The sequence below is a fragment of the Lagenorhynchus albirostris genome, chromosome 11, assembly GCF_949774975.1.
Source record: "Lagenorhynchus albirostris chromosome 11, mLagAlb1.1, whole genome shotgun sequence".
Taxonomy (NCBI): domain Eukaryota; kingdom Metazoa; phylum Chordata; class Mammalia; order Artiodactyla; family Delphinidae; genus Lagenorhynchus; species Lagenorhynchus albirostris.
Genome location: NC_083105.1, coordinates 10,522,820 through 10,544,946, shown reverse-complemented (window position 1 = coordinate 10,544,946; position 22,127 = coordinate 10,522,820). Strand labels below are relative to the sequence as shown.

Below are 22,127 nucleotides of genomic sequence, written 5' to 3'. Positions count from 1 at the left end.
ACAGGTAGGAAGAAAGGAATCATATTCATTACTAAGTTCAGAAAACCTAATGTGCGGGACACAGGGACACGCAGTGGGTGAGGCTGTGGGAAGGGAGCCCAGTGGATGCCCTTAGACATACACCCAAGATGGTGAGACCTGGATCCTTGTTTTCACTGTGTGTGTGGCTCTTTCCCCAAGAAAAGACTCTGTGTGTGTGTATGTGTCTGTATCTGTGACTGGTCTCAGAGGCTCAGCTGACTGAAGATCCCTGGGCAGCGTCTCAAGGAGAATCAGCTCGTTTTCTGAGACGTGGTCCATTTTCTAGGGTGCTATGTGCAGGATGCCCTAGGTGGGGGCAGTGCTATACAACCATTTACATGGCTGAAGGCTGGGGTGGGTGGGCTGACCTGGGGGTGACCCTGCTTGGCAAGGGGGTGGGCTCCAATGGTAGAGGTTGGGCTCCCCCGCCCCCCTCCGGAGGCAGATTAAGTGGTGGCAAGAGCCTTCCTAAGTTCTTCACTCCTCTTGTGGTCAAGGTCTTCCATTTCCTGTAGTTTCTGCAGAGGGCATCAGGGAAAGCTGGGGATCAGGGAAGGAACTCCAGGAGCCACCGCAGATGGGAGGCTAGAGCCGGACTCCCGAAATGGCCGCAGCTGACCCTTTATTCCTGCTCACATCTCGTCCTCCACACTCACAGGGGTGCATCGCCCCCTCCCCGCCGGCTCCATTTCCCTGTTGCTTCTCCTACCTGCGAGATTTCAGTAAGGATGATCGCTTGGTACTGTTTGCCCTGCCCTAGGGCCTCCATGTCAGCCAGGAATTCTTTCCTCTCCTGGATTTCCTTTACCACTGGAAAGGGAAAGGGCCGTCAGTGTACAGGGCAACGGGGGCCCTCAGGCTCCCAGGAGGGATGGCAGGGACGGCAGGTTGCTTTTCTTGGGAACAGGAAGCAGTTCTGCGGTTGCCCCTCAGGGATTCCCCCCTCCACACACACTCCCCTCCCCAGCGTAACTGGCCCATCAGGGGCTCACGTTCTTCAAACCGGTCCAGCTCAGGGGCTGGGTTCTCCTGTCGCACGGGAGGGGGCTTTTTTTTCCGTTCCACTGGCTCCTTCCCGGTGGCAAAAATATTTTGGAGTCTTCGCTTCTCCTTCTCCAGATCTCCTGTTGGGCCCGGACATGGCCTAGTTAAGGCGTGAAGAGCACCCCCATTCATGGTCCGTGTTCCCAGTTGGGCACGCTCGCTCCAGGGTAACATGGGTAGGGCTTCTGCAAACCCAGCACCTTCTGCCCTAGGTGTCCCTGAGCTGGTCAGTCTTGATAGGCAGGAAGGGGTTGAAAGGACCCACAAGAGAGCTTCGTCAAAACCCACACGTTGCCCGGGTGCAGAGCAAGGCTAAGAAAACTCAGTGACTGCCGCAGTGCAGCTGGGATGGGGAGGCTGCCTGGGAGCTGTCGGAGGGGCTAGCCCAAGAGCCATGTCAGGTGCCAAGTAGAAACGGGTGGGGGGGAACGACTCCCTGAAATAGGCTGCAGCGCAGAGGAGCCCTGGGTTCCAGGCACCGTGTGAGCTTCAGAGAGCAGTGGCCGTGATGCCTGACCGCCGAACATTCATCAGAGATGGGCGGAAACCAGTTAATGGTTAAAGAGAGTTCTGGAAAAATGTATGAAAACGAACACCTAACTGGTTTCCCGTGCACCCTGAATGCCCCTAAGCTAACATGTGCTGAGGTTCAAGAGCATCGGTATAAACAATGTGAGAATTTGATTAGCTGCCCGCTCAGCGCTCTGCGGGCTGCAAGTCTCCCTGCCCCCTACCCCCTCGGAGGGCGGTAGGAGAGGGGCTCTAGTGGAGGCCCCTCACTTACGGGTGGCCTGGGGCTTGAACTGCTCCCGGCTGTAGGCCCCGTTGGCTTGGCACATGCTGGCAGGCCGGAGGTGGGACCGGACGGCCAGGATGGGAGGCAAGTAGATGGCTGAGGCCGGCTGCTTGGAAGGCAACACCCTCTGGCTGGAAGTTGGACTGCACTGTAGGGGGAGAGTGTCTCCTCCTGCGGAAGGAAGGGTCAGGGTGGGGGGGCCCTCCTGGCTTTTTTTTTTTAGTTTATAAAAGCGGTCCCTACCTGTTATAACAAGTCAAACAGTACAGAAGCGTGTTCCCTTCTCCCCTCCGAGCCCCCCTCTACGAGAAGCCATGGTAACAAGTTGGTGGTCTCGGCCCATTCTTTTTGTTGCTTACATAAACATGTTCAAAGATACGTGTGCATATGTAAGATTCATGTTTCAAACACTGGATCAGACTGTATTCTATTCAGTAATAGACTCTTAACAGTCTATCATGGACATCTTTCCAGATCACTCCATTTATATGTAACTTATTTTTTATAGCTGTATACTAGTCCTTAGAAACATTATTTATTCAATGAGTCTCCTAGTTTCAGAAATGCAGGCAATTTCCAGTTTTTTTTTTTTAAACTATTTCAAACAATGATGTAATAAACATTCTTGTATATCCAGCCTTCGTCCTGGTGCTTTTGTTTCTATAGATGGATTCCTAAAACCTGCTTGCTCCATGGGCAGGGAGGGGTGGTTTGGATGGTGCTAGACACCAATCCCTCCTGTCCATCCCCACTGCCTTGACCCACCCAGACCTGGGGCTCCTCCCCCAGGCCAGCCAAATGTGTCACCTCCTACCTGGTTGACTGGCCCCTCCTCTCAATTGCCTTAAAGCCCAGCTCAGCACAGTCCCCAGCCACTGTTTTGATCTGGCCCCTGTCTACCTCCCTTACATTTCCAGCCTTCTATCATCCATCTGGCAAATACGTATTGAGCGTGTACTCTGTGCCAGGCCCAAGGCACTGGGGGTAAAGTGTGAGTAAGATGAAGCCCTGCCCTCGTGGCACGCACATCTGGGGTGTAGATGATGATAAAACAAGTAAAATATATAGTACGTTAGTGACAGTACAGCGATGGAGCACAGGGTGTGTCGGAGCAGGATTTACAGTTATAAATAGGGTAGCCAGGGAAGGCCGCACGGAGACAGAGACATTTGAGGAAAGACCCCAAAGTGGTAAGAGGCCAGCCCTGCAGGTATTTTCAGGGAAGAGCATTCCAGGCAGAGGGAACGGCAAGGGTAAAGGACCTGAGGTGGGAATGTGCCTGGAGTGCCTGAGGAACAGCCAGGAGGTTAGGGTGCCAGGAGTGGACTGAGCAAGGGGTGGGGTGTAGTGGGACTAGAGGTCAGAGGTCACGGAGGGCAAGAGACATACCGGGCCTCGTAGGCCTCTGGAAAGACTGGCTTTTACTGTGTGTGTGGTGGGAAGCCATCGGAGGGTTCTGAGCAGAGGAATGACATGAGCCCTTTAGCTGCCCTTGAAAATACAGCATTGGGACTTCCCTGGCTTCCCAGCGGTTAGGACTCTGCACTTCCACTGCAGGGGGCATGGGTTCAATCCCTGGTCCAGGAACTAAGATCCCACAAGCTGCTCGGCACGGCCAAAAAAAAAAAAAAAAAAATACAGCGTTGGGGGTCGAGGGTACAGGTAGTCACAGTCAGGATATGGTTTGAAGGTCAAGCAGACAGGACTGCTGATGGGTTGGATGTGGGGTCTGGGAGAAAGAGAAAGAGGAGACAGGATGTCTCCGAGGTGTCTGCCCTGAGGAACCGGAAGGATAGAGCTGCCATTATTCCCCACTACCCTTCCCTTCTCACGCCCTCTACCTAGGGCCACACCATGGTTTATCTCTCTTCTCTGAAGAGATGCTGTGCTTTCTAGAATGTTCCTCCTACTCTCTCTGCTATTTCTACCTGTCCAGTACCAAATGCTACCTCTTCCTTTGGCTCAGTCTCAGTAAATAATTATGGCCCAAGTAATTCTGGGAGTTCAGGTGAAGGAGAGGAATTTGTGGCTTGCAACAGAATTTGAACTAAGCCTCAAACCAACAAGTAGGACTTGGTTAAGAAGAGAGGAATAGGGCTTCCCTGGTGGCACAGTGGTTAAGAATCTTCCTGCCAATGCAGGGGACACCGGTTCGAACCCTGGTCCGGGAAGATCCCACATGCCGCAGAGCAATTAAGCCCATGCACCACAACTACTGAGCCTGTGCTCTAGAGCCCGCAAGCCACAACTACTGAAGCATGCGCACCTAGAGCCCATGCTCTGCAACAAGAGAAGCCACCGCAATGAGAAGCCCGCGCACCATAAGGAAGAGTTGCCCCCACTCGCTGCGACTAGAGAAAGCCCGCGCGCAGCAGACCCAACGCAGACAAAAATAAATAAATAAGATAAATTAAAAAAAAAAAAGAAGAGAGGAATAGAGAGATGATTCTAGGAGAAGAAACCAGACTCAACACCAATGCTTGGAGGCAATATTTTAAAGAAAAAACTTTTAAGGAGAACAAAACTTCCAGGCAAACTGGTGACTTGTGTTGCCCTAACCACTAATGCAATTAGTCCTTCAACTAATGTTGAGCGCCTAGGAGCCAAGGTACCATGGTGAACAAGGCAGACCCAGTCCTTGGTCTCCTGGTATTTACTTTTAGTGGAATTTCTAGCATATTCTTTGTAGTCATGTTATAGGGGACCCCAATGATTAGTAGACTGCTGAGTATGGAGATTGAGTTCTGTGACTCAGCCGTGTTGTGGTGCTAGGCAATGGTGGCCTGAGTTGTCCTTGTCTACAATGAGGAAGGAGATCTGACTTCTGAACTGGTCTGACGGAGCCTCCCTGCCTCTGCCAGTGCTGGGCAGGCACTGTCGATATTTGTCCCTCTGACTTTCCCATCCCTATGCCTCTGTGGTTGACCAGATGCCTCCTGATAGGTACCTTCTTTCTGGAGAGACGGCAATAGCTATTGGTAGATTCAAGTGAGATTTGGCAGGTTTGGACCTTCTGGCATCCTCTTAAAGGTAACTCTACAGATGTCTGTTCTGATCCACTACGTGTTGATTCAGTTAAATCTCAGAAAGCAAGGTTGTTTTTAAGATCTTAGAGAGCACCTTGTTATTGTGCCCATGTACATTCACTTTTTTGTTTTCCTTGAAAATACATAATACAATGTGTGGTTAGAGGTGAGCTGTGGAAAGGTTTTGCATACTTTTCCTAAGTTGGAAGCCTGCCAGTAATCTTGTTCCTGCCAGCTAAGCTATGAATGAAAAAGTCTATGAATGAGACACACACAGTCCTCTCCTCTGGCGAGCTCATATGGTATGTGTGTAAGAGGGCGGGATTAGTTTGTAGACTTGACAGCGTTCAGAGTATTTGGCTGGGCAGGAAGTCTCAAATGGGCTGTGATCTGTTGGGAAGGTTGGCTGGAACCAGACTGCAGGAGGGGCTCATGTGCTGTGACCCACGTCGGGGGAAGAAGCAAAGACCCTGCAAAGTCAGTTCCCCAGGAGCAAGAGTCAGAAATACTATTCAATTTTTTTTTCTCTTTTAAAATGAGGTCCCCTACTCCTTAATATGGAGAAGCATGAAAAATGTGGCATAGGATCCCTCTGCCCTGGAAGCTTCTGCAGATGGCCTCTTACGTTTCATGGTGTCCATGATGTGGCGCCGTTGGAAGTTTGTCAGTTTGGATTCCTTCATCATCACTGCAGGACAGAGCACTTCAGTGAGGCTTCCTGAGCTGCAAGCAGATGCCTTTATTTCACCCCACTGAAATTTAACATTGTATCACCTCCTGCCCCCATTCAGCACCTGAGTACTTGGCCGCCCCCGCACTGCGGCTTGTGGGATCTTAGTTTCCCGGAACAGGGATTGAAGCCAGGCCCCTGGCAGTGAAAGCGACGGGTCCTAACCACTGGACCGCCAGGGAATTCCCTTCCTCTCCTGCTTTGTTTTTTTTCTATAGCACTCATCACTACCTAAGTTCTATGTACCTTATTATTTGTTACCTTCCTACTAGAATATTAGCTCCATGGGACCAAGAATTTTTGCTTGTTTTTCTTTTCTTTTTTTTTTATTGCTGTATTTTCAGCACCTAGAACGATGTCTAAAGCACATAGTGGGCTTAAATTTTTTTTGTTGTTGAGTGAATGAAGGAATGAATGAACAAGAATTCATTAAGCATGTGCCAGGGGCTGGAGCTACAATTGTAGCTACAAATGTAGCCAAAACAGGCATCCTGTCCTGATGGAGTTCATGAACTAGAGGGGCAGATGGATGTTGATTCAATGTTAATTCAACGGGACACACTAGGTATCTGACTACAGGTTGCCAATGAAGGAAATTGACTACTAAGTATCTGACTACTAAGCCCACAAAGGAAAAGGTATTTGGTAGAGTGCTGGCGCCTAACAGTTGGTTGCACTGTGGTGGCGGGTGGGGAGGAAATAAAGCTTCCCTGGGGAAATTGAACGTGTGATCTAAGGGACGCAGGGGAGTTAACTACTCTAAAATTCTTAGTTCTTTGACTTTTGGCCACTTCCAAGTTGTAGGACCCCTGAATCTTTCTGAACTCCAGGCTTCTTATATGTAAAATGGAAACAGCAATTACTAAACCATAAGTCATGCAGGGGAGAACTGAGTTACAGAGAGTAACTGTGACCACCGCTCTTCTTGTGTCCTTTAACGCACTGACCTCTGAGCAGCTCGCAGGTCTCTGGGGTGTAAGTGGCCGGCTTGGGGCAGCGCCAGAACCCTGCTCCTTTGGTCACTGTCTCCACCCTCTCCTGGGAAGCCATGGAGGGCTCTGAGGAGAGAAAAACGCAACGACACACCCACTGTCTCCCAGATCCAACCTCTGCTCCCACACCCCCAACACCACCCATAGTTTGGGAGCAGGGATCGGGTCGCAAGAGAATCGTGATGCCGTCTGTGAACATCGCGACAGTGCCCGATCCTCCCACCCAGAACAGATCCACTGGCAGATCCACACGCGTACAGAGACCTCAACCTGACCTGGCGCCTGTGTCAGAGAAGTCCCCTCGGGAGAAAAGGGGCGTTAGGGTAACCGTGCCCGCTGGGTGACACGCCTAAACGGAAACCTCACCCTAAAGTAAGACCCCGGCTGAGTGGTCCCTCCCCACAGAGAGCGGAGGCTGCGCTCAGCAGATCGTAACCAGGGCTCTGAAGCAGCACCCGCGCCGGGGCGCCGCAGAAATACTTTTGAGATCTCAGCGACTAGAGCCCGCAGCTAGCCTGTCTGGCTACCATGGTAACGCGCACGCGCCGCTCGGCGCATGCGCACATTTATCGCCGCGCCTGCCTCCCGGAAGTGATTACCTCTAGGTCACGGCGCAGGCGCAGAGTACGCTTGGCGTCGAGCGAGGCGGAGGCGTGCTCTTTGCTGGTCTCCGCTGGGGTCTGGGGCGCAGAACCCGGTAGCTGTGGCGCGGGTGTCATGTCAGACAACGAGGACAAGTGAGTGCGGGAGCGAAGTGACTTTTGCGGAACCTCGCAAGGGGCGGGTGAAGCGGGAGCCTGGGTCGAAGGAAGTTGAGGAGCCAGGCGTCGGGGGGCAGTGTCTGAGGGCACTGGGGGTGCTGAGGGGGCCCGCGGAGCTGGAGAAGGGTAGGGCGGTGAGCCGGCAGCATAGACCCGGCCAGAGGCTGGGCACAGAAAGACCCCGACTCGAGGGTCCAGAGAGGATCACTGAAAAAGGTATCTTTCAGCAAACTTCCGCTGAGTCGGGCTCTCTGTCAATACCTAATAGGTGTATTAAGTATAGTCTCAGCTCTCCAGGTGGGGTCCCTTTCTAGAAGAGGGGACAGGCCCATAGACATAATGCCGGGTCGTGTGAATTGCGTAGTAGGTCTGTAGTATAGAAGTAATCCAGAGGAGGGTCTGGGGAGACTTCGAGGTCGTAAAGGTCTGGGAGGCTTGCAGTAATCCAGGTGAGAAAAGGTAGTGACTTGCACTAGGGTGATAGTAGTAGAAGTGGTGAGAAGTGGTTTTGAAGTCTGGATTTATTTTGAAGCTAGAGCCCAGGAGATTACCTGACGTGTGGTGTTGGAGGAGAGGTCTATCCTGAAGATAAAAATAGGGGAGTTCTCAGCATAGGTATATTAGTCAAAGCTGAGAAACAGAGGAGATCATCAGGCGAGTGTCAGTAGAGAAGAGGAGATGACTGCGTGTCAGAGCATCCCAACATGGAGTGCTTCGGGGGAAGAGAGGAGAAACCGGCAAAGGGGACTGAGAAGGAGTAGCCAGTGAGGTGGGAGGACACCAAGAGTGTGAGGTGTCCTTGCAGTCAAGTGAGGAGAGTGTTTTGAGTGAGACGAGTGGTCCTGTGGGCCAACTGACACATCAGGCTGAATGAGAACGAGAATAGTCCATCACATTTAGCAATGTGGAAAACATTAACAAACTTGAAAGGATGGTTTGGGTGGAATCATGGAGGTGAAAGTCTTTGGAGTGAGATGATGACAGAATGGGAAGAGAAGAATCGGAAACAGTGAAGATGGACAACTCTTGCAAGAATTTTGCTCCCAAGGGGAGCATGGAAATAGGGCTCTGTGAGGAGGGAGTAGAAAAGTAAGCTCTGTTTGTTTTTTTAGACGAGGAACTCAAATGACTTAATGATTTATTAAGTGATTCACTCATTAAGTAGATATTTATTGAGTGCCTCCTATGCTAGTAACTCAGATGAGACACAGATCTCTGCCCTCTTTGATTCTACTAAGTGGTGCTCTAACTGGCTTCTTCTTCTTGTACAGTTTTGATGGCGACGACTTTGATGACGTGGAGGAGGATGAAGGGCTAGATGACTTGGAGAATGCCGAGGAGGTCAGTATCTAGCCTTGGGCTCCCCTCTCTGCAGCCCAAGCTGCTGCATAGCCCGGCCAGTGATGACTGACTGAATGCATCTGCCTCCCGTCTGTGGTCAGGGCACCGCCAGTTAGAGTGAGGAGAGATCTAGTCCTGGGTAGTGGAGGAGCCCCTCAGGGTGGGCCTGAAGGCTTTTGTCCACTTGGAGCACAGCGCATGGCTTCTGGGGCAGTTAGCTTACTGACGGTTGAAATATTCCCTTCATTCATTGAGCAAACATGTGTTGAATGTTTATTACGTACCAGGAGCTCTGCAAGGTGGGGCTACGTAAAGAGCAAGGGGGAGAGTGACCTGGGGTAAGGCTGGAGAGGTAAGGGCCAAGATCAGGCAGGATTTTGTAGTGTGAAGGTATCGGGAAGCCACTGACAAGTTTTGAGCTGGGGAGCGGCATGATCCAGTGAGGAGTGAATTGGGGAGGAGCAAGGGTGAAAGACAGCCCAATTAGGGAGCTCTCATAGACCTCCAGGTCAGACCTGTAGCTTGCACTTGGGTGCTGGTAGTGTCGGTGATGGGAAAACGGATGAAAGAGATATTTTGGTGGTTTGGATATGGGGCTGAGAAAGTGGGAGATGACAGGGATGACTCCCATGTTTCTAGCTTGAGCAACTAGGTGAATGAGTTACTAGCGTCATAGATAAAGTAGGGCTTTCTGTCCCTTGTGACTGATGGAGGGAGAAGTGCTTTATGTCTCTTGGAGAGAGAGTGATCCCTCGATTTTTTTTTTTTTTAAGGCTGGGAAGCTGAAGGCCCTCTTGGGATTTCCTGTCTGCCTGGCACTCTGAGGTTATATGTTCTCTGAGTCAGAAACCTCCTTCTCTGTCCTTCTGATCCCTTTCCATCTCTGTCCTATTGATTCTGCCTCCTCTGTGTGGTTCGGTCCTGTTTTCGTTTCTCCATTCCTCGTGTCTCAGCCTGGTTTGGATCTTTATTGCTTTTCACCCACGTTACTGCAGAAATGTGTTGCCGGGTTTCGTGCCCTCAGTCTGCTGTTTGCCTTTCTGCTGCCAGAGTCGTCTTTTTCCCCTACCCACGTGATTGATGACTGTTGGTCTTCCTAAAAGGTCTCTCTGCTTCTGCCCTTTCCACCTACAGAATATTCTCAACAAGGTATCCAGAGCGATCCTTTTAAATCTTAAGTCACTTTGTCTCTCCTCTGTTCAGAATCCGCATCCAGTGGCTTCTTAGCTCATTCAGAGGAAATGCCAAAAAGATGTACAAGGTCCTCCAGGATCCGGCCACCTGCTCCCTCTGGGACCTTATCTCTTCTCGCTGTCCCTGTCATGCCAGGGAGACCCCAGCTCAGAACGTTTGACTGTGCTGTTCCCTCTTCCTTTTCCTTAGATATGCACGCGACCTGCTCCTCAGCCTCATCAGGTCTTTGTTAAATGTCACCTCAGTGGGGCCTTCCTGACCATCCTGTTTAAAATTGCCACATTAACCCCTTCCTCCAGCATCACCACCCTGGCACTCCCTGTCTTTTCTCTGTTTTTATACTACACATTGTACTTAACTAATTTTGTTTACTGTTTGTCTCATCTCATTATAATGTAAGTTCTATAGGAGAAAGAATTTTTTTTTTTCTTTTTTTTTTTTTTGCGGTACGCGGGCCTCTCACTGTCGTGGCCTCTCCCGTTGCGGAGCACAGGCTCCGGACGCGCAGGCCCAGCGGCCATGGCTCACGGGCCCAGCCGCTCCGCGGCACGCGGGATCCTCCCGGACCGGGGCACAAACCCGCGTCCCCTGCATCGGCAGGCGGACCCCCAACCACTGCGCCACCAGGGAAGCCCGGAGAAAGAATTTTTATCTGTCTTACTGCACTATCCCAAGTGCTTAGAATACTATCTGACATGTAGTAAGCACTCAGTAAATATTTGTTGAGTTAATTCTTTATGATAGAATTTATTCTTCTGCCTATAACCCTGTACACACCTTTTGCTCTAATCACACTCCACAATTAGGTGTCCAGACCTAGTACATTCTCTCCCTCCTCTGTGCCTGTTGCGCATGCATTTCAGCCTGCCTGGAATGCCCTTTCCTTCCTCGTTAGCTTGGCAGCTCCTACTCATCCTTCTAGACCAGCCCAAGTCTCATCTCTGGACTGTATTCGTAACCCCCAGTATGAGGTAGATGTCTCTCACTTTCTTGTTAAGTTTGTGGCACACTTGCATACTTTTTTTTTTTGTTAATTTTTTTTTGAAGTGCTTTGATATTCCATTTTATTTATTTAAATACACAAGCTCACACACACAATTACAACTCTGTAAATTAGTGAAATGGCACTCATTGGATGAATTAAATTACAACCAGTAAATGAGTGAACAGGAAAGACAGAGTTAAAGAAGATAATTTGCAAAACATATAACTGAGAAAGTACATCTATACAATGAATTCTTACAAATCAGTCATAAAAATGCAGAAAATCCAATACAAAAAGGGGCAAGGGATTTGAACAGGTACATCACAAAAGAGAATATCCAAATAGCTAATAAATATATAAAAAAGATGCTTAACATCATTAGTCATCAGGAAACTGGAAAGTAAAACCACAAGACAGTACTCCACACCCACTGAGGTGGCTCGAATTAAACCAGACAAAGCAGACATCTTACAGTGACAATACCAAGTGAGAAGAAAGATGTGGAGCAATTGGAGCAACATTTATATTATTCTGGTCCGAGTGTAAATTGGGCCAGCGCTCTGGAAAACTCTGTGGAGTTATGTACTAAAGGGGAGTATAGATATATATTTTTTAGGGACCAGTGATCCCGCTCCTGGGTGTATACCCAACACAGATGCATACTTATGTTGACCAAAAGACATGTACAAGAAAATTCATAGCATAATAGCAAACTAGTCCAGATGCTCATTATAATCGAACGATTATATGGATTGTGGTATATTCCAACAATAAAATCCTAGATGGCTGTGAAAATGAACAAAGTACTGGTAGACACAACAGAATGGATAAATCTACAAATATAACATTGAGTGGAAGAAGCTATATAGAAAACAGTACATAAGGTGTGATTACATGCACAGGAACTTTTTTTTTTTTTTAATTTTTAAATTTTATTTATTTTTTTATACAGCAGGTTCTTATTACTCATCAGTTTTATACACATCAGTGTATACATGTCAATCCCAATCGCCCAATTCAGCACACCACCATCCCCACCCCCCCCGCAGCTTTCCCCCCTTGGTGTCCATATGTTTGTTCTCTACATCTGTGTCTCAACTTCTGCCCTGCAAACCAGTTCATCTGTACCATTTTTCTAGGTCCACATACGTGCATTAATATACGATATTTGTTTTTCTCTTTCTGACTTACTTCACTGTGTATGACAGTCTCTAGATTGATCCATGTCTCAGCAAATGACTCAATTTTGTTCCTTTTTATGGCTGAGTAATGTTCCATTGTATATATGTGCCACAACTTTATCCATTCGTCTGTCGATGGGCATTTAGGTTGCTTCCATGACCTGGCTATTGTAAATAGTGCTGCAGTGAACATTGGGGTGCATGTGTCTTTTGAATTATGGTTTTCTCTGGGTATATACCCAGTAGTGGAATCGCTGGATCATATGGTAATTCTATTTTTAGTTTTTTTTTTTTTTTTTTGCGGTACACGGGCCTCTCACCGTTGTGGCCTCTCCTGTTGCAGAGCACAGGCTCCGGACATACAGGCTCAGTGGCCATGGCTCACGGGCCTAGCTGCTCCGCGGCATGTGGGATCTTCCCGGACTGGGGCACGAACCTGTGTCCCCTGCATCGGCAGGCGGACTCTCAACCACTACACCACCAGGGAAACCGTATTTTTAGTTTTTTGGGGAACCTCCATACTGTTCTCCATAGTGGCTGTATCAATTTACATTCCCACCAACAGTGCAAGAGGGTTCCCTTTTCTCCACACCCTCTCCAGCATTTGTTGTTTGTAGATTTTCTGATGATGCCCATTCTAACTGGTGTGAGGTGATACCTCATTGTAATTTTGATTTGCATTTCTCTAATAATTAGTGTTGTTGAGCAGCTTTTCATGTGCTTCCTGGCCATCTGTATGTCTTCTTTGGAGAAATGTCTATTTAGGTCTTCTGCCCATTTTTGGATTGGGTTGTTTGTTTCTTTAATATTGAGCTGTATGAGCTGTTTATATATTTTGGAGATTAATCCTTTGTCTGTTGATTGGTTTGCAAATATTTTGTCCCATTCTGAGGGTTGTCTTTTCGTCTTGTTTGTGGTTTCCTTTGCTGTGCAAAAGCTTTTAAGTTTCATTAGGTCCCATTTGTTTATTTTTGTTTTTATTTCCATTACTGTAGGAGGTGGATCAAAAAAGATCTTGCTGTGATTTATGTCAAAGAGTGTGCTTCCTATGTTTTCCTCTAAGAGTTTTATAGTGTCCGGTCTTACATTTAGGTCTCAAATCCATTTTGAGTTTATTTTTGTGTATGGTGTTAGGGAGTGTTCTAATTTCATTCTTTTACATCACACTTGCATACTTTTATAGCACTTGTTGTTTTGTTTACTCTTGTCTTTTTCCCCAGACTGTGTATTCTTTGAGAGCAGAAACTCTTAGCTTTCTGTCTCAGCACCTATTATGATGTCTGGCACATGACAGATGCTTAATAAGTGATTGTTAAATATATGAATATGTAAAGATGGGGTGCTTGTTCCTCTTCCTCTTAGGGTGATTTGTTGTCTGTGCTCAAGGACTTCTCTTCTGGATGAGGCAGCTGGCTTTGGACTCCCTGATCATGAGTCCTTTTTTACTAGGTCTGAGACTTTGGCCAAGTTAGCTAACCCTCCAAGCCTCTAAAATGGGCATTGTAATCCCCACCGCATAAGGTTATTGTGAGGATTAAATGAGGTGTTAATAAGGCAGTTGCATGGTCACTGGCACGTAATAAGCAGTAGCATAGCGGTGGTTATAATCGCTGTCGTCGTCATCCTGCCCCTCACCCCTGATAATGCATCCTGAGATTTTTCCCTCTTTTCTTCCTTGTGTCCAGGAGGGCCAGGAGAATGTTGAGATCCTCCCTTCTGGGGAGCGACCGCAGGCCAACCAGAAGCGAATCACCACACCATATATGACCAAGTATGAGCGAGCCCGTGTGCTGGGCACCCGAGCCCTTCAGATCGCGTGAGTATGAGCCTCCTCACCATCTTTTCCATCAGACAGGCTACAGGGAACCTGCACGCTGTTGGTGCGGCTCAGCCTGGCACCTGACCACAGACGTTGCCTCTTCTCACACGCTGAACAAGGGTGGTGCTGTCCCTGTGTGCCAGGCACTGTGCTAGACCCCCTGCCCGCAGAGAGTTTGTGATCCAGTGGAGAAACAGGACATAAACATCTGAGAAGTCAGATAACAGTACAGTAGAAGAATAGGGATAAGAATACAGAGTGTAACGAGTGCCTGTCAGTTAGGGAAGCAGAAATAAATAAATAAATAGAATAAGATCAGCCCTCGACCGTTGTGGGCTGGTTAGTTGGGGGTGCTGCGGCAGCACCCCCCTGGGCTTAAGGTGGTTCTTGAGTCGATAGACAAGGGCCAGCCCAGAGGAGTGGGGGAGCCCTCCATGTAGAGGTCCCGCTGGAAACGTGAAAGCACAGAGCAGTGAGGGAGGGGTTGGGGATTGGAAATTAGCAGCCTTTCCTTTGTCTCCCAAGCTTGGAGCTAGTTGAAGACGAACAGGATTCAGGAGCTAGCAGTAGGCAGGTGGGGATCGCAACGTGCGACGCTTCCGTGTCCACCCCAACAGCCGTGGGCACTGCCGCCGCCAGCGGCCCTGTGTGCAGGTGTCAGCCTGCCTGCTAAGCTTGTGGGCATCGTGGAGGACAGGTCAGGCGGCTTTGAGGAAGCAGGGACTCTTGAAGAGGCTGGACCACAGATGCGTGCTTTCCCTGCCAGGCTCCCTTGTCAGATGAGTTCCTCCTCCGTTGTGGCGAGAGTAAGTGGGAAGACAGAGAGGGGATGGGCATGTTACTGTGGCTCTCGTGGAACATCCTCCGCGGGGAAACGTGATGCCGGGGAAAGGAGCCCTACCCCAGACCTCTTATAAGCTGCTGTGGGAAATGGTGGGTACCTAGAGGAGAGGGTGCTTCAAGTAGGGAGTAGTCGAAACTAGGCTTGAAAGAAAAGCTGGGGCCAGAGTTGTGGGACGACGCGTGCTGGCGGCGTGGTGATGCTCAGTCTATGCATCCGTCTGTCCCCACCCCGCCCAGGTTTTTAGACAGCATTGGACTTCATCTCCTCCAGTCTTGTGGAATGAAGGTGGCCACCATGTTCACCTCGACAGAGGGCTTTATGGGCGGGCAGCGTCGTCCCTCACCCACTTGGCAGCAGTAGGCGTCCTGCCAGCCTGGTTGTGCTCCTTGCTGGGCTGGGTGAAATGAGAGCTGCACTCAGTTTGATGATTTTGGTATCGCTGGGGTCAGGATCCTCTAGGCCTGCACTGCAGTTATGGTTGCCACTGGCTACATTCGGTCATTTAAATTTAAGTAAAACTAAATAGAAGTTCAGTGTTTCGGTCTCATTAGCCACACTTCATGTGCCCAGTAGCTCCCTATGGCTACCGTAATGGGTAGTACAGATAGAGGACATTTCCGTCATTGCAGAGCACTGATTGGGCAGTGCTTACGTCTGCTAAACATGATCAAGCAGAAAGAATAATTCATGAATTATTTTTCAAACAAACAGACTGTATGCAAGTTAAAGTCTGTCAGCATCGAATAAGATATAGTGCTTGCACCTGTCGGGGATGCAGAGATGATCACAATTCCCCAGGTCTCTAGGTGTTTACAGTCTGGTGGGAGAGATGGACCCGTTCTAAATACCCAGAACCCAAGGCGGATGGGATTGCTGCTTTACAAGAGAAACAAAAGAGAGAAGGGAGTAATGGCAGGGGTGACTGGGGAAGCCTCATGAAGAGATTAGAATTAAAGCGAGGTGGTTTTGAACGTATCCCTGGCACCAGAAACAGCACTAGGGAAGGTCCAGGTAGAGGCAGGCATGTATGGATTGTAGTGGGGGAATGGCAAGTAGCTTGGGGCACAAGACTGGAAAAGATGTCACTGGTTCATTGAGTGACAAGTTCAGAAGATGGGCTTGCATTTGGTGGACAGCATGGAGCAGGCATTTCAAACACTACCGAGGCCCAGGTCCTGCTTTCCTCGGGGAGCAAGCCTCGGTCTAGCTTAGTCTAGTCTATAGTGCTCTTTCCGACTGAGGGCTAGGGTGCTGTCTGGTGGTTCCCCGGCTGCTGTAAGCCCTTGGACAGCCAGGGCTGGAGCTTATCCTGAGTACGAGGCCTGCAATTCTGCACTTAGTAGATGCTGAACAGATGTTTCTTGGATATTTGTGGATGAAACCTCTCTCTGGTTCATTAGCCCCACCTGGTGGCTGAATGGTTGCCACAGGTGGAGACGTTCCGGGCACACTCTCACTTCCTATGCACATAGTAGGGCTGGATGAATTAATGCTGTTGAGTTATTCGTATCTTGAAAGAAATAAGGCATATGCAGATCAGGGAAAGCATTTTGCCCCATTCTTTAAAGGTTTACATTTTGGGGAAGTTCAAATAATTATTGAGAGAGGATATAGAGAAAGTTAAAGAACTTGGTCTCTGCCCTTGGGAAATTTTCAGGCTGTGGGGAGTAACAGACATCAGAATATTTAGCAATGAAATTAGTAGATTATTTAGTGTGAACTGGTGGCTGTCAGACTGGCTGGTTATGAGAAGCACCTGGGGAGCTTTGCTAATGCAGGTTCTCAGGATCCTTCACTAGAGAGTGAGCGGGAAGGGTCTGGGGAAGGACCTGGGAACCTGTATTTTTAGCATACTTTCCCAGTAATTTTGATGATTATTAGGTTTGGGATCCATTAGTGTAAACTTGAGCTGGAATCAATAAGTGTGGCTTCCTAGAGGAGGTGGGCCTAGAACTGGCCTGTTTGTTTCTAGAGCCTCTGCTGTGGGCCAAGTGTTGTGCTAGGGCTTGGGGTCCTGGGCCACCAGGTCTCGTTGGAAAACTTCAAACAAGTAGTCACAGTGTAGTGGTAGTGGTGCCAAGAGAAGCGTATGTAAAATGAGTCAGGGCACTGAGGCCTCAGCAAGTGCTTTCCCGAGTGGAGACATCTGAGCCTCTTGCAGGCCTGTAGGGAGAGGAAGAGCTTGTACAAGGATGCAAAAAAGGAAACAACAGGGTATGTCTAGGGAACTGTAGTAATTTGGTATGGCTGGAATGTGGGGTAAATATAGGCAGGTAGCATGAGAAGGTACTAGAAAGGTAAGCAGGGGCCAGGTGAGGTTCTGCCTGCCTGATGGCTGTGGGGTGTCATGGAAGGGTGGTAAGGAGGTGAGCGCCCCACCACAGGCCCTGTGTAGAGGCTGGAGGAGCAGGACCCTTGTGGGGGTATTGCCAAGTCAGAGAAGGAAAATGAGGCGAGCTGGGCCCCGAGGCAGGGCTGGGGGGTCGAGTTAGAGTGGTCAGAAGGGTGAGCTTTTGCACGTGCGGGTCCTTTGTGCTGGAACACTCTGCTGTGGCTGCAGGCTCAGGAGTCTGTGATGGGCCCTGGGGGAGCCCCTTGGCAGGGGAGCTGACATGACGCATGTCACACGGCCCAGTGATGAAAGCTCACACTTGTCCCGTTCACAGTACCGGGCTTCAGTTTGTGAATCACCAGCTTTTAAAAATAATGGGAGGTGGTGGAGCACAATAGGGAGGAGCCTTCGGGGTTCAAACCTTGGTTCTACCACTTACTGGCTGTGTGTCCTTAGGCAAGTTACTGGCCGTCTGTGCCTCAGTTTCTTCATCAGTGAGACGGAAGTAACAAGCGTGCTCACCTCAGATACAGTACTCTGAAGGGCTGAGAGCAGCCATGCCACCTGCTCTTTGCTTGTTCCAGTAGTGTTTTAGCATCATTGTTGTGTGGGCGTGGCAGGGCTTTTTGTCTTCATTTTCAAATGAGGATAGTGAGATTTGGGGAAGAAACTCAGTATCTTTGGAGGCAAAGTTTAAGTCTAGTGTACAGGCTCCCGCTCGCGTACCCTCGCTGTCAGTGCCCCGGAACTGCCGCTCCGCATCCGCTGTGCCCGCCTCCCTGGAAGGTGCCCTTTCTGGGTGAGGGCTGGGATGCTGATCTGATCCTGTTTGTGAAGCTACGCCCCGACTTCATGCTGGGCCTTTCTCCCTGTGTTTGTAGTCTCCCCCAACACCTGTCCCTGTACCTACAGGATGTGTGCCCCCGTGATGGTGGAGCTGGAGGGGGAGACAGATCCCTTGCTCATCGCCATGAAAGAGCTCAAGTAAGTTGCCCAGATCATGGTTCACTGCTCCAGAGCCCTGGGAGGCAACCCTTGGGTTCTCTGCTGCTCACCCTTCCCCCACTTCCCTGATGGGGAAGTGTGGTTCTTGTTCCTGTAGACCCTTAGTTTATTTGGGAGTCAGCCCTGCAGGGAGGAGGAGGGAGGGGGAGGAGGGGGCAGGCAAAGGCGGAGGGGAGGACGTTGATGAGACCTTTGCTGTCTGTCCGAATTTCCCTGTTCCTACTGCAGTTGGCCTTACCAACATCCCTCTCCGTTTCCCCCTCCTCCCTTCAGCCGTGGGGTGGCAGAGCCCTTCCAGACTCAAGTGCCACACTCAGAGATGCAGGAACTTCTTTTGTTGTAATTCCTTTCCTACAAAGTGCATTCATAGTCTCGAGAGGATGCTGCTGAGACTTCTCTTGCCTTGCATTCTGCACATTCTGTCCCGCTGCTGCAGGGCTGGGGTCACCAGCCCTCATGTACCTTGACTTCTCCCCTGCCACAGGGCCCGAAAGATTCCCATCATCATTCGCCGCTACCTGCCTGACGGGAGCTATGAAGACTGGGGGGTAGACGAGCTTATCATCACCGACTGAGCCGGAATCGTCTTCCTGACTGTGCCTCAGCCCCAGTTCCTAGTCTCATATTCTTTATACGTGTAAATAATAAACTCTTCAACATTTCAACCCCTCCGCCTCCAGCTGCCTGGGAGGCCTACCCACTTCTTCCGCCCTGCTGCCTGGAGGGTGCACCCATCCCAGTGGCCCTGCGACTGTGAGCTCTTTAGGAAGCACCGGGGCCCTGACCCGCTGTGGCTCCCCCACGTCCCCCCTCCATCTCGTAGTCCACCAGAGCAGAGGCTGCTGCAGGAGGCACCTCAGCTGCCTTCCCAGCAGACAGACAAGCCTTTGTGCCCAGGGAGCTGGTTGCCACGGAAACCCCCAATTTCCTCTCCAGTGGGGACTGGCTGCAGGGGCTTCTCCCTTCTCAGGAGTATCACAGAGCAGGTCTCATCAAGCCACCCATTGTTTCCTAAGGACCTGCCTCGAGCCTCTTATCGTGGGCTCGGATCCCCTTTCAGGAGCCAGTGCCCCAGCAGGAAGCTTGGGGATGCAGTGATCTCCTGCCCTCCCCGAGAGAGCCCTGCCGGGCAAGTCAGCAGCTGGACCAAGGGCCGAGCACCTGCCCACCCCTGCCTACCCTCCCCCGCCCCCCCCTCGATCCCTGCTCGTCAGGCCACTCCCCACACACCATCCTTCATGACCCACCTCTCTGGTCTGCCACACCCATACCCTCTCCTTCCCAGCTTCTGGAAGATGTCCTTCCCCTTCTGTGTGGGGCCCCTGCTCCTCCGAGGCCTTCACTAGGATGGGTGCTGGGATGATGGTGGGCAGGGGAGCAGGGCTTCTGGGTTCAAGGCGTGACATTAAATCAGGACTGGAGCTCCCCTTTCTCTGCCCTAGGTTCTAATGGGTCCTGTTCTCTTCACTCTGCTTACCCAATCAATCATGCTGGTTCCTCCCTTTCTTGGGGTTGGCGGGTGGGGGGAACAGATGACAGGGAGAGGGTGTATACTGACACCAACAGGGATAGAAGGGAAAACGGGCTTCCTGAATATTCCAGCCTTGACCTCCCTTCTGCTGCCAGCTCCCCTTCCACGAAGAGGAGGAGCTCGCCTGACCTCTGCAAGAGGCAGGGACCCTGGGTGTGGGTGCCCCCTGGACAGGGTGGGAGTGATGAGCATCCCCAGGAGCGGGAGGGGTGTTTGCTGCTCTGGAGAAGGGTTAATTTGGGGGAGCAGTGGACTTCGCACCCCCTTCCACCCTCCTCCAAGCCTGTGGAATCCTTTAATCAAGTTGGGTGCTGAAATTTCAGCTCTGAAATGCCGCTTTTGTGCTGGCATCCAGGCGGCCGCCCCAGAGTGCGGGGGTCACTTTCTTGGCCCCGTTTCTCTAAATGGTCTCTTTGTTCCTGCTGGGCTGCTCAGTATCAGATGTGATTAAAGGGAGATGGGGCTTGGGTGGAGGAGGAGAGAAGCGGCTGGGAGAGGGAGGGGGTTAACCCTTAGGGGATAGGGTGTAGAGGAGTTGGAGAAAGGGGTGTTTTTCCTCCCATTTCCCCCTTCCCATTCTGCTGCTCTTTCACTGAGTCAGCCCCTTCCAGCTCAGCTGGCCCGGCCAGGGCATGGTCTCCTCAGCCCTCTCCCGATACACCTGCCCCTTCTCTGTTTACACGTGGAGCCACTACTGAGGCCTGAGCTCATCCAGAAGCTCAGGTCTAAGGCATGAGCACCAGCTAGGTCTCCCGACTTCTGTCGGGTTATTTGTTCTTTTGGGCCATTTCCCCTTCTCCCGTATCCCCAGTGACTTTCCAGTGAGCCTCACGAGGTCCTGGAGGTGGTGATTTCATCTTCTTGATGTAGCCCCTCCCACCTGCCCTGCCAGCTCCATGTCCACAATCCCACTGAGCACAGGAGAAGACTGGAAATGCTGAACAGACCAGAAATGGACTAATGTCCTGCTTGTCAGTAGAGGGAAAGGGTGGGTTGTAAGAATTATGAGCACATAAGGTTGGTACTGATTGATCCCTAACAAAATTCTAGAATAGGCTATTGCATATTTGAAAACACTTGGATAATAAAAGGATCCTGGAGCTAGCATAGGGTTTCTAAGAATATCACCAAGTGAACCAGATTTTCTGTTTTCAATGGTTACTGGTCTGGTAGGTTGGAAGAATGCCACAGATACAGTGAACCTTGATTTTAACAAGGCATCAGGCAGTCTTTCTGTGCGGCTATGATGGAGAAGCGTGTACTTCAAGGTGATAAAATTAGATTCAGAATTGATTGGACAGTCTTTTCCCTAAGAGTATAGTTAACAGAATGGATGGAGAGGTTTTTAGTGGTGTACACAGGGCATGTCCTTCTTCATTCCAACCTTTTTTCATTAGTGACCTGAATGAGGATATTCAAGTTTCAGACATAAAGCTCAGGAAAACTATAAGTTGGATTCAGAATTCTGAAGGATTTAATATAGGTGGGGAAATGGTCAGATGCAACAAGATGAAATCTGTTAAAGATCAATATAAAATCCTGCATTTATCTACAACACAACAACATCAACAAAACACTAGAAAACCACTTGTATACAGGTGGTCTGACTTGGCCGCAGGTTTTATCTACAAGAGCAGGGGTTTGTAGTTACCACTCCGCTTCATGGGAGCCAGCGGTTTTGGCGAAGTGGCCTGAAGAGCTTGCGTGACATAGCTTCCAGATGGCAGTCTGGCCACTCGGGAGGACTGGGCTAGTTCTTGGTGCCCCCTACCCCGCCCAAGGTCCTGACTAGGAGGTGAGGGGCTGGAGCCCACAGACAGAAGAAATAGATGCAAGATCTGGGGATGCTGGCCTGGAGCCGTGAAAGCATCATCGCTTTAGATTACAAGCGGAAGTAGGGCAGGTGGAAGAGATGGTTAAGGGCGCAAGCTTTGGAGTCAGCTGGCTTCAAAATCTGCACCAGCACTTCTCAGCACCCACCTCGCAGTGTCAGGTCCCCATCTGGGAAATGGGGATAACGACTGGACCCACTCCCTCATAGGCCTGAGGGATATAAAGCACTTGGCCAGGGAGCACCCAGTACATGGTAGCTATTACTGTTACTATGAGCTGAGTGTAAGGAAGGACTTCCAACCATTGGAGGTGTCTATCAATGGAGCACGGGGAAGAGGGGAAGAGATTTCCCTGTCCCTGTGGTGGAGGAGCTCCTGGCGCCAGAGTGCAGGTTGGAATTCCGTTGAGGAAAGAGCTTTTGGGGAGGAAACCCTGAAGGATTAGATGTCATGTCTGCCATCCTGGTTTACACTTAGACACAGGCACCTGCTACGAGGACTCGGCTAGATCCTGGTGTTGGACAAGTTGTGTGTGTGTGTGTGTGTGTGTGTGTGCGCGCGCGCGCGCCTGTGTGTGTTATTGGGGGAGGTGGCAAGTGGAGGGTACAGTGAGAGAAGGCCCATCCACCCATCCTAAAGGACCAGGCCTGCTGACTGCAGACAGCAAGACATGAGGCCTGATCTACCTTCAAA

General features: G+C 50.2%; 2 protein-coding genes across 3 annotated transcripts; one reads left to right on the top strand and one right to left on the bottom strand.

Moving 5' to 3' along the window:
* Positions 1-437: 437 nt before the first annotated feature.
* C11H22orf23 (chromosome 11 C22orf23 homolog) lies at positions 438-7,132 on the bottom strand. The gene is made up of 7 exons (XM_060165191.1): positions 6,976-7,132; positions 6,565-6,675; positions 5,513-5,575; positions 1,850-2,032; positions 1,014-1,145; positions 731-831; positions 438-539 (listed from the first exon to the last, which is right to left on the bottom strand). The coding sequence occupies exons 2-7, from the start codon at positions 6,665-6,667 to the stop codon at positions 468-470; spliced, it is 654 nt and encodes a 217-aa protein (XP_060021174.1). The 5' UTR covers positions 6,668-6,675; positions 6,976-7,132; the 3' UTR covers positions 438-467.
* Positions 7,133-7,196: 64 nt separating this feature from the next.
* POLR2F (RNA polymerase II, I and III subunit F) lies at positions 7,197-18,736 on the top strand. 2 transcript variants are annotated; one of them, XM_060165189.1, is made up of 5 exons: positions 7,197-7,346; positions 8,642-8,711; positions 13,757-13,887; positions 17,979-18,050; positions 18,556-18,736. In XM_060165189.1, the coding sequence occupies exons 1-5, from the start codon at positions 7,327-7,329 to the stop codon at positions 18,644-18,646; spliced, it is 384 nt and encodes a 127-aa protein (XP_060021172.1). In that variant the 5' UTR covers positions 7,197-7,326; the 3' UTR covers positions 18,647-18,736. The 2 variants fall into 2 exon arrangements, with proteins under 2 accessions (XP_060021172.1, XP_060021173.1); XM_060165190.1 differs by having other exon boundaries at positions 17,948-18,050.
* Positions 18,737-22,127: the final 3,391 nt, after the last annotated feature.

Bases quoted from the DNA above. Each gene is read 5' to 3' on its own strand.
- C11H22orf23 (XM_060165191.1), bottom strand. From the start codon at position 6,667: ATGGCTTCCCAGGAGAGGGTGGAGACAGTGACCAAAGGAGCAGGGTTC. The intron at 5,576-6,564 runs GTCAGTGCGTTA...TCTGTCCTGCAG, and splicing joins GACCTGCGAGCTGCTCAGAG to TGATGATGAAGGAATCCAAA. The intron at 2,033-5,512 runs GTAAGAGGCCAT...TTCCTTCCGCAG, and splicing joins CATCATGGACACCATGAAAC to GAGGAGACACTCTCCCCCTA.
- POLR2F (XM_060165189.1), top strand. From the start codon at position 7,327: ATGTCAGACAACGAGGACAA. The intron at 7,347-8,641 runs GTGAGTGCGGGA...CTTCTTGTACAG, and splicing joins ATGTCAGACAACGAGGACAA to TTTTGATGGCGACGACTTTG. The intron at 13,888-17,978 runs GTGAGTATGAGC...CTGTACCTACAG, and splicing joins ACCCGAGCCCTTCAGATCGC to GATGTGTGCCCCCGTGATGG.